The following is a 10514-nucleotide window of genomic DNA, read 5'->3' as shown; positions in this document are numbered from 1 at the left end:
CGAGTACATATTTTCTATGATATATGTATCAGGCACAATAAATATTGGAAATGATTCATTTGAACAATCCCAAATCACAATGCCCCACCTAAGTAAGTCCTTTAGTTCTTGGCAGATAAATCATCAAGCACGAATTTAGACATTTACTTCCACGGTTCCACCCACACAGGATCATGCAAGAAATGTAAAGTGAGTACGGAAATTTCTTTTTCCAAGCCATGGGAGATGCAAGAACCTTCGTATTGTGCTACCCTGGCTGGCGACACCGGTGCCCTGCCGTCGTCCTGCTCCCACGCCGCACTAATCTTCATCCGGTACCATCTGCACGCAGACACAAGCAAATTTCAAAAGAAATAATCAAATTTCATAGCGTCCGCATGTTGGGGAAAAAGGGGCGGAAATTTGCAACTGATCGTTCTCCGAGAGGAATGGACAGAAGAACAAAATTAGAATGTGAAATTACCAAACAGGGTGTCGGAAAAATACAAAAATAAAATAAAATCGTACCAGATTACCAATCAGGGAACCAGCAATGAAATTCCCCATAGAAATCTTCTTTAATATAGATGGTGCTATATGTATTCTCGAAAAAGAATTCCGCATAGAAATGGTCACAGGAACGAAACATTCATCTGAAGGAAAATCGCATGCCAATCGTATCTCTATCTACCCGACAGAGGCTCAGGAAAATCCACATGCCGCCATTCAAGAATCAAGAAAAGAAGGAGCGCCAATGGAAGGAGGGAAGATGCACATGGCCCTTCTCGTTACCCTTGGTGGTACAGGTCGAGATTGTGGAAGCGGTCAATGTAGATGGCCACCTCGTGCGCCGTCTCCATCGCGCCCCGCGGCGGCCGGAGAAGGATCGGCCGGCGGCGTCGCGCGCACACCCGCTTCCACTACCAACGCCGGCGAAATCGCCTTTGCCGCTCCCCGCAGACCGCGCCGTGTGTGTGGGGGCCAACCCTTACGCGCTCTCGGCTCTCCTTCTTTCCTGAGCTTTTATCCCAATGGGCCTCTTCTACCTCCTCGTTCAGGAGGCCACTTTGGGCCCATATCAGTCTATCTTTCGGATCAACAACAGAGAGCCCAGCCCATGAAGCATTCGGCTTCATCCTTCTTAAGCCCTGGAGAAACCCCGCCGCCAGCAGTAGCCAGCCACCGCCTCCAGCTGCCCGTGGCGCCGCCGCGGCGAGCGATGCCGGTGATCACAGCCATGTATCAAGCGCTTCCGCGCCGCGGATACACCCTCCTCGTCCTCCGCCTCCGGGGGCTTCGCGGGCTCAGCTCGCACGCGGGCGGCGGCGAGCGGTGGAGGGGGCAGCCCCAGCAGCAGCAGCAGCAGGAGGAAAGCAAGGAGGTCAAGGTGTCGGTGTGGTGGGACTTCCAGAAGTGCCAGCTTCCGCCCGACGCCAACCCCTGCCGCGTGGCCCCGCGCGTCACGGCCGCGCTGCGCGCCGCCGGCATCCGGGGCCCCGTCGAGATCACCGCCTTCGGCGATGTTTTCGTGCTCCCCCGCCCCGTCCAGGAGGTCCTCGCGGCCACCGGCGTCGCGTTCTCGCACGTCCCCACCAGTTGCGTCCTCCACCTCCGCCAGCCACCATTTCCTTACTCGCCTACTGTCATTGTTTGGGTTTTCTATCACACGAATTGGGAATGTTATTACCTTATATGCCTCAGAATGCATTGCAGAAATGTCCGTCTGTTTTTATGCTGTTGCCTAGGTTGCATGTAGTTGGGCACAGTGGGGTGTTATGGGATTGGAAATTTGCTACAAGTTGCATTAATTGGTGTATGAATGCTGAAAATGAAAGCAGATTCTAGATGATACTCCCTCCGTCCCGCAATTTAAGAGCATTTTTGCTGGAGGGAGTACTTCGTTTTGTATTTACCGGATTGATATTTGTGCTAAATGTACCTCGATCATTTCCAATATATCATTGTGAGGTATACTATTTTGTCGATGTTTAATAGGAACCGTTACACTTTCTTGTCTTCTTCTTCATAAAAATAGATAGAGGTTGCCCATTGGGGTCATCTCAGTTGACCTTAGAATTATTCAGGCTTTATCGGTGTCCTTCTTTATTAAGTTCTAGAAAAGTTGGGGTCACTAAAACATGAAAATTGCTCTATATGCAATAACTCATATGTATGTGTCATGTATACAAAAAAAAGCTGTTTAAACAGTCTATTTGTGGTCTTTGGAGAAATTTTACCCAACACAACTGGTAAATAAGTAGATGGACAGTGTAGGGAAGCCTGCTCGCTTATCTACTGTTATGGTGTTATAAGGCTATTTTGGTGAGTGCATATTACTGAATTTCAATTCTCAGCTAGTCTCGGAGTATTTCTAGTCTTCAACTCTTCTTTTGTCGCTTCAAGTTAAATGGGACTCAGTTCTGTATTTTTTTTTCTTAATGTTGCATGTAGTTTTTACTTATCTTGCGCTGCTGTTTGATCGTATGGTACTAATAATACTGACTTTGTATAGGTGGAAAGGATGGTTCTGACAGATCATTCATTGCTGATCTTGTCTATTGGATTGCTCAGAACCCTCCACCAGCCCATTTCTTCCTTATATCTGGGGATAAACACTTTGCAAATATTCTGCATCGCCTGCGGATGAGCAATTACAACATACTGCTAGCCTGTCCCACTACTGAGCCCAGCATTCTGTGCAGTGCAGCAACAATTATGTGGCCGTGGGAAGCTTTGATTAAAGGGGAGGGGTTTACTCGGAAACATTTTAACCAGCCTCCTGATGGTTTGTCCTGTTCTTGGTATGGTAATTACAGGGGAGCTCTTGATGACCCCTTCCAGAAAGCAGAACCAAAGCACTCCGGAAATGTATCATTGCAAACCAAGAAGCCAGAGAAGCTACCTATAGTCTCCAGATCTGCGGTCAACGGGCCTGATTATGCCAACTTTATAGATCCTCTACCAGGTGATAGTCAACCCGCTGTATTTGGTGAAAAAAGCTTTATGAGAATGAGTTCTCAGCAAAGTATTGGTGAGAGAAAATGCCTCATTGAGACTAAGAATGAGAAGCCACGATCATCCAGTGTCCCATCTTCTCCATCAGATATATTATCTTTAGAGTCTTTAGAACAAAAGAAAATTCTGGTCGGTGATGACCCCTTCCTGCAAGGAGAATCCAAGCACTCCATGAATGTACCATTGCAGCCCAAGAAACCAGAGGAGACACCTAGAATCCCCAAATCTGTGGTCAACTGTATCAGGAGAGCACTAAACTCTTATCCTGGAGGGGTCAACGTTGAAGATCTTCTGAGAGAACTTAAAGAGAACAAGTTGTTTATGTATAATGGATTATATGGCTTGAAAAACTTCAGTGCTCTTCTCCAAGCTATGCCTGATTATGTCAAATTTATAGATCCTTTACCAGGTGATAGTCAACCTGCCGTAGTTGGTGAAAAAAGCTTTAATAGATTTCCTTCTGCTCAAAGTAATGGTGAGGTAAAATGCCTCATTGAGACGAAGAATGAGAAGCCACCATCTTCTCCATCAGATATATTGTCTCCAGAACAAAGGAAGATTCCGATAGCTGATGCTCCATCTTCCCAGTGTGGTTTGTTATCTAGAGACCAAAGGAAAGCTCCACCGGTAGATTTTATTAAGCCATATGAACCACCTGCGTGTCATATGGAAGCTGATATGGTGATCACTGCTGCAACTCCCTCCTCGGAGGCTCAAGGTACTACTGGTAAAAAAGGGCTACTTGAAAGGATTCAGATACTATGGACTGGTCCCAAGACCATTAAGCCCCAGGTCCATCCATCTCATGATGCTACTTTTTCTGAAGGGTCCAGTGATGTAACAAGCCAGGAAGGGCAACATAACAGACGTTTGAGAAAGGCCATGAAGAATTGTTCCACAACTGACAGTCCTGATGTGAATGGTCCTGATAACAGTTCAGCAGGCAGCACTAGTTTGTCAAATGACCTGTCTAATAACTGTTCTGAAACAGATGTCAAGGGGGATTTTGCAAATACAAAGAATCACTCTGGCGAAACAGTCAAAATCAGCAAGCCTGAAAAGATACGAGGTTCTGGAGAAAGCAACAAAGGAATATTTAGCTGGGCAGCAAGGTGGTGGTCAGCTGGAAAATCAGATAAAAAAGATAATCAAAATCGTGATGGAACAAGGAAAGATTTGGACAAAGGATGTTCATTTGTTAACAGTGCAAGTGGACAGCAAGTAGGAGTTGAAATGTTTGAAAAATCTTACTTCTGGGATGCACTACAGCAATATCTTTTAACCCATCATGGAGCAAAACTTGTTTCAGAAGCAAAGGCAAGGTAAATGTATCTTTCCTGCTTCTCCTTTTATTTCTTATATCTACCCAACATCAATGTTTGTGACATTGGCTTCAGATTTAATAAGTAGTAGCAAATTACGACCTATCACAGATAATATAACCTGGATTAACAATACTAGCTCTTTGGTTAAGAACCAGTTGTAGATCTGTAACTGAAATGAGAACAAAAGCTTGATGTCCGGAAAACTATGGGGTCGCATTTTTGCTTGCAAGCTGATCCCATGGCACCTTCTAGGATATTGTGCAATTTTGTAGAAAAACATAGAAACTTAATCATGCACCCAGAAACATGACGAGAAGACTGAGCATAAGGTGCATAGTGGTAGTGTTTTGCTCATATTGAGTGGATTCTTTTGTTCATGAACCCGAGCTGATCCCTTTTTCTGTTCTCCAACTTGTTTGAAGATCAATATGCTAGTCTGAATATCCTGATTACTAGTAACCAATAAGCTTCATTGTGGTTGTCAACTTGTCATATCTGGAGTGACAAACAGTGCAGTGCTCAGTGGATGATCCATCATACTGTATTACAAGCAAATGTCTTGCTCGTAAGCGTTAACAGAAACATATCACCTGTGGAAGCACCAAAATATAATATGAAATTGCATGGTGTATTGCCTGCCTGGTGATGTTGCTGGGTCGTGTAGATAAAAAATCAATGTATTTTAAAATTACTTTCTTTTCCTTAAAATAAAACAATACTTTCCTTGTCTGCTCATGATTTCATGATGTATATTGTTCTTATTGACACGAATCAAATAAGGATGATATTTCCTGAACTGGGTATGATATCTATATGCTTGTGAAACACTGAAACATATATAGTCCAGGTCCAAACTTATTATATTCATCGAGTTACAGTACAGTTATTCCAGCTCATGCAATTCCCATCCTATGGTGGACAAGGACTTGTCTGACATGTAATGTGAAATAATCTATGGACCGATTGTTTAGAAAGTACTATTACTCAGATAGTTGCTTATTTTTGGCAGGGAGGAGTTGGCACATGGACTGCAGAAGGGCTGTTCGCTTCTCAAAGGCCTTGACGAGAGACATATCCATCAGTTAGTACAGCTGTTGATCTCTGAGAAGAAATGGATCAAGGAGTGTAGGTCGGAAACTTTTCATTTCCAACTTACGCTGCCTCAGAGAGGAACATGTGCTCCATTATATTCCTGTAAACCAGAAGGGTCAAGTTCTCTTGCAAATGGAAGCACAACCATATCAAGTAAGTTGTTCCCTGCAAGAAACGGAAACAGCCAGGCCAGCTGCAAGGGCAATGAAGACCAAGGTAATGTCGATGACTTTGCCTGGGAAGAGCTTGGTCCTGTGTCCAGTGCTGGTGATCCTCATCCAGAAACTGATAAAGTGGTGCGCTATCACCCTCCCACCTCGTCAGATGATGAGTTTTCTGATGGTGAAATTCATGCGATAGATGAACAAGCAGGAAAAGATTCGGATGCTGAATTTTCCGAGGATGAAAATCATACAGCAAGCCAACAAGCAAGAAGAGACCCATCACGGAGCTCGCTCGTCGAAATTATTGCCTCGTGGGAAACACAAACAGGCAAGGATGATGGTTCACCGCCAAGAAATTTCAAGGCGGAATGCTCTCGATCGAATAAACATTATCGTCAGTGTTATCGTCCTTCGACCAAGCAGCAGCAACACTCGTGATATCAAGTCAGCACTGGTGCTTTGCAAGTAGTATAAAATAAAATGCTGTCACAATTGAACATTATTATTTTGTGTTCTCTCATTTATTTTTCATTGTCATTATTAACATCAACACGTTTGTGGTATGCACTAGATGATGGCCTTTTGTAATTATGCTAAACGTATAAAACCATAGAATATTTTCATGGCAAATATCTCTAATTTGCATGTCTATATAGAGGATTTGGTCGCTGATTACACAATCAGACCAATTGCGCTGCTTGCGATCATCTATGCTTCTACACCCAGCCCTACCAATTAGGGGAGTCGTGCGCATCAACATCTGATCTTAAACAGCTTCAGGCTTAACAAATCTTGCCCTAGATCGCTCCCACTCCATTCAAAGGATACAGTCTCACCTTCCAACATCAGCTGCTCATTTTTCACATCTTCGTCGCAACTAGACATGCATGCATGTTACGATATGGTACACCAGATTGCCATCCAGCATTCCATGCCGGTTCATGTGTTCTCCCTAATCCAGGCGTTGAACTCGTCCATCCTTAGTGCGAAAGAACTTGAGCTCGCCTTTCCACCTCCGCCATATGCCTACATTTCAAACGGCATGGTGAGGTATGAACAGCTAAACTACTACTCCCTCCGTTCTGAATTACTTGTCTTGGATTTGTCTAGATACGGATGTATCTAGACTCATTTTAGTGCTAGATACATCCGTATCTAGACAAATCCAAGACAAGTAATTCGGAACAGAGGGAGTAAAAGACTAAAACCATGCTGGTTTACAGAGACAATAAGAGAAACACGCACCTTGGCGACCTCTGCTGTGTTGGTTGAATTGTCTGTAGTCCTCAAGCAGATCTTCAGCAGTCCACGTTGCATAAAGACCACTGCCCCAATTGGTCTACCAAGTGAAACAAAGCGTTCATGAAAAATCACTGAAACAACGCCAACCACACACAATTTCGGTGTCCATGTGCTCTGAAACTTGCAAACAAAGTTTGTACCTTAATCCGGCGCCAGCACTCATCTTGCTCAACTCCAAGCCGATTTCGTGGCTCAGCTTTGAATCCCCGTCGGCTCTGATTGCCTAATAGTACAGTAAAGCATGTAATGTTATAACATAAGATTTCTTTCAACAGTACGAACACAATAAGTTTCAGATGTAAAATTGTGGATGACAAGGCCACCAAAAAACTCTTGATTTTGTTTTATTAGCCAACTAATATCTGCTCTCAAACTTTCGGGGCTGGGTCCATTAATGCCCAAGCATGAAACCATGTTTGCAGCAATACTGCAGGCAGATAAGTGCATGAGAATCAAAGAATGCTCTTAAGCATAAATAAGTTTGCATCAAATGGCAGCTTTGAACTATGAAGTTAATCATTGATTTCAAGCGAGAAACTATGAGGTCCACATGTCTTTGAACTATAGATAGTCTTTAGTTTAACTAAACAATAAAGGAAAAATGGCCCAGAGTATTTTGCCTTTGAACTAGACTTAATGTAGCCCATACCATTAATGTGAGAGCAGTCCTGGATGCACATATTACATGCTTGTGCTAAAGAAATCTAAGGACGCTCCAGTAAAGAAAAAATAGGTGCTATGCGGCTACCACTATCAAAAGGTACATCAAGGATAATAACTATAATAATGCAAGAGCATTATTTTCACTTACAAGGCATTCACCATATAGCCCTTGTCCGAGGTAAATCTTGAAAGGATTGTGTATGAGCTTCCTTGCAGCCTCTAGACGATTTTGAGCTAATGAATTCCCTCTAGCAAGCAGATCGCTAACATCAAGTTGCATTAGCTGTTTGGAGTGCCAACAAAATGGTGATTGACCATGCCATCCTCAGGGATACACAAAAGAAGCTTATAAGCATGATTGCAGCGGGTAGACCTTCACCTGCTCAAAAACATGAGGATTACTGACACAATTTAACTTTGCACGCTCATCCCTGAGAGCTGTATGAAATGCTCTGCTATCGGGCAGCTGCCATTGCCGCAGATCAGCATCCTCTACATATTTGACAACATTTGAAACCCGCTCCTCATCTTCTTGGCCCAACAGATTCTCACATGTCTCCTGGATGAGAAAAGAACAACCTCATGTTCTTATTTCCCAAATGACGCGATACAATGAACAGGAACATATCCCAAAAAAAGAGAACAGGAATGGAATGACTCGTCCTACTCACGGAATCAGGGTTTTCCGATGTAAGCTTATTGGAGAAATAGTCTAATACAGCTCGGGCGCTACTTTTTGCCGTGTCGATGCGGATGTCAAGGTTAGTTGGGCATCGACCCATCTGTGGGATCCTTGCCAGTGTGCTTTGCCGGTGATCAAATGCCACCACACTGCATCATTGGAAATGGTATGTCACGAGGTTTCTTATGTATATCAGTGCATACACTCCACTTCAAATTTTGTAGTCAAGATAAAAAGAAGAAGAAAATTCAGTTGCAGACTTGCTGAGATTTCTGCAACTTGTTGAACGCACCTGGGGATGAATCCAGAGAGCTCCAACGCAAAATTCCTTGGCCCGATGAAATCCAAAAGATAGCAAGAATGGAACCCGGCACCCTTGAAGTCCTCCGCTCTGCTTGTTCCAAGCCAGCGCGAAACAGACAAGCATAATCAATTGGAGGCCAACGCAATGAGGGAACGGTGAGACGCAAGTGAGAGGGAGACCTGAAGGGCTCGACGGAGGAAAAGGGGAGGACGAGGAGGCGCCGGCCGAGGCGGCGGTGGAAGAGGTCAGCGGCGAGCGCGGAGTAGGCGCCGGCGAAGGTGGGGTAGTTGTAGAGCGCGAGGTGGGCGGGGCCCGCCTGGTCCTCGGAGGAGGCCTTGGATGGGTGGGAGTGTGAGAGGATGGCTTCAAGGGAGGCCGCCGAGCGGAAGGCTCGCCGGAGAGAGGACGCCGCCGGCGAGGAGACGCCACGCAGGAGGCAGGGGAGGCGGAGCATTATGGTGGATGGGCTTGGTGACCCCGAAAGCGCGAACTCGCTGCCCTTGTACAGATGGGCCGGCATGGATTAGCCCACCGCAGTGGTGTGAAATGTTCTTCTTTTGTGCCATTCTCGGGGGCATCTCCAAGGGCAAATCAGCTCCCTCAACACTATACTAAAAAAAAAATCCATTTTTAAATTTTTTAACAGAAATTTAGACGAATTCGATATATTACATGCAAACTAATGAAATTTAACGAGTTTGATATGTATTCATCGCACCAGCTTCAAACTAAACCTAAACTAAACTAAAACTATACAGAATAATAGACGATGACCTCGTGAGGATGATCTCATGGGGATGACCTCTAAGGCCACCGAATGCCTCCGTCATCGTCACTGTCGCCATTGTCAATGTCACACCAATTGTGGAAGGCACCCTAGCTGCCGTGGCCACGACGCACTCACGACACATCAGCTCCGCCTCCTCCTCAACCTTGCATTGACTTGCCTTAGTCATGAGGCATAACTCATGCTCTGACTCGGCAGTCCAACACGGAGGAGCTGCTCGCTAAGCTGGTGTCGGTCTCTTTGGTGATCTTGGATCGGTCGAGGGCCCAGGCTCCGTGAGCATGGGGTTTGCGAGGATGTGTGGCGTTGTCGTCTTGGCAAGCGTTGCTGGATGCGCTAGCCCTCCAACGAGGATTACATGTTTCATGACCTATCATCCCCTAGATAGTACTCGATGCGGGGGCACGACTTCAGAGGGGTTGGGTGCCATTTGGAATGGGGGCCACAAGGTCGGGGTGGTGAGCGCTGGAGCCTGGCACGGCGTCTGATCTGGACACCATTGTTTTTCGACGGGGATAATGCCTGCATCGGATCCTGGTTGGCCAACAAGTTCCATAGCGCTAGTGGGAATTGAAGTTGCCGCATGCACTCTTCATCCTTCGCCGTGGGCTGGAGTGGTTGCTCTTGGTCCAAGTCCTTGGCTTCGACCTTCTCTCAATCGACATTGTCGTCCTCATTGTCAATTGACTACTCCTTCACGATGAATGAAGCGGTGGAGGACTCCAACCTAGACGACCTGTGGCCAAGTGAGTCCACAGAGACATGGTGTCTTTGTGTCGACGCCGATTGGATTCAGAGCTTCTCACGGATCTGGTGCTGCGACATGGTAGTAGCTGGTCGAAAAGGTAGTCATCGAGCCGCCTCCACACCCGGATCCACTCCTTCCCCTTCTCTATGATCTTCTTTCCCGTCGCAGCGGCCGGTGGCAGTGTGGTGGGTGGTGATTGGTGGCTACGGTTTTGGGAGGGAAGTGAAGTGAGTGAGACGGGGGAGGGGGCTGTCAGGCCAACGTGGCGGACATCCGGACTCCCCTATTCCATCCCTTGATTTAGGGTGAACAAGGGGATTTCGACGTTCAGACGGCTTCGATCAAACATTTAAGGCGGAGTAGGGGTCCAAGTTGAAAATTCTCTCAAATCCATGACTCCACGGGTCCGATTATGAAGTTTTTTCTCAAACCACCCGCATCCGTTTGGATCCA

At 45.8% G+C, this 10514-nt stretch overlaps 3 protein-coding genes across 4 annotated transcripts in view; 1 reads left to right on the top strand and 2 right to left on the bottom strand.

Annotated features, from left to right (window-relative positions):
• The window catches only part of LOC119286410, a 10882-nt gene extending 4382 nt beyond the window's left edge, over window positions 1-6500 (bottom strand). The window contains exons 1-2 of one of the 2 annotated variants that reach the window (XM_037565783.1): window positions 6412-6500; window positions 236-321 (exon numbers count right to left, since the gene is read on the bottom strand). In XM_037565783.1, the coding sequence (XP_037421680.1) occupies window positions 236-311 (76 nt within the window). In that variant the 5' untranslated portion in view covers window positions 312-321; window positions 6412-6500. Of the gene's footprint in view, window positions 1-235; window positions 322-771; window positions 849-6411 lie in introns of those variants that run through there. The other variant, XM_037565782.1, reaches the window with a different exon arrangement.
• On the top strand, window positions 1140-6054 carry LOC119286409. The gene is made up of 3 exons (XM_037565781.1): window positions 1140-1574; window positions 2492-4316; window positions 5329-6054. The coding sequence occupies exons 1-3, from the start codon at window positions 1199-1201 to the stop codon at window positions 6011-6013; spliced, it is 2886 nt and encodes a 961-aa protein (XP_037421678.1). The 5' UTR covers window positions 1140-1198; the 3' UTR covers window positions 6014-6054.
• On the bottom strand, window positions 6178-9014 carry LOC119286412. Its single transcript, XM_037565784.1, has 8 exons — window positions 8706-9014; window positions 8515-8613; window positions 8212-8371; window positions 7920-8099; window positions 7689-7823; window positions 7018-7100; window positions 6821-6914; window positions 6178-6601 (listed from the first exon to the last, which is right to left on the bottom strand). The coding sequence occupies exons 1-8, from the start codon at window positions 8978-8980 to the stop codon at window positions 6515-6517; spliced, it is 1113 nt and encodes a 370-aa protein (XP_037421681.1). The 5' UTR covers window positions 8981-9014; the 3' UTR covers window positions 6178-6514.
• Window positions 9015-10514: the final 1500 nt, after the last annotated feature.

The sequence above is a fragment of the Triticum dicoccoides genome, chromosome 4A (genome assembly GCF_002162155.2).
Source record: "Triticum dicoccoides isolate Atlit2015 ecotype Zavitan chromosome 4A, WEW_v2.0, whole genome shotgun sequence".
NCBI classification, from domain to species: Eukaryota; Viridiplantae; Streptophyta; class Magnoliopsida; order Poales; family Poaceae; genus Triticum; species Triticum dicoccoides.
This window is presented reverse-complemented; position numbering and strand designations above follow the sequence as displayed.

Excerpts from the sequence above, each read along its gene's own strand:
- LOC119286409 (XM_037565781.1), top strand. The coding sequence starts at position 1,199 with ATGCCGGTGATCACAGCCATGTATCAAGCGCTTCCGCGCCGCGGATAC. Across the intron at positions 1,575-2,491 it reads GTTCTCGCACGTCCCCACCA|GTGGAAAGGATGGTTCTGAC; the intron begins GTTGCGTCCTCC and ends GACTTTGTATAG. Across the intron at positions 4,317-5,328 it reads GTTTCAGAAGCAAAGGCAAG|GGAGGAGTTGGCACATGGAC; the intron begins GTAAATGTATCT and ends TATTTTTGGCAG.
- LOC119286412 (XM_037565784.1), bottom strand. The coding sequence starts at position 8,980 with ATGCTCCGCCTCCCCTGCCTCCTGCGTGGCGTCTCCTCGCCGGCGGCG. Across the intron at positions 8,100-8,211 it reads CATCGGAAAACCCTGATTCC|GAGACATGTGAGAATCTGTT; the intron begins GTGAGTAGGACG and ends TTTCTCATCCAG. Across the intron at positions 6,602-6,820 it reads ACACAGCAGAGGTCGCCAAG|GCATATGGCGGAGGTGGAAA; the intron begins GTGCGTGTTTCT and ends TTTGAAATGTAG.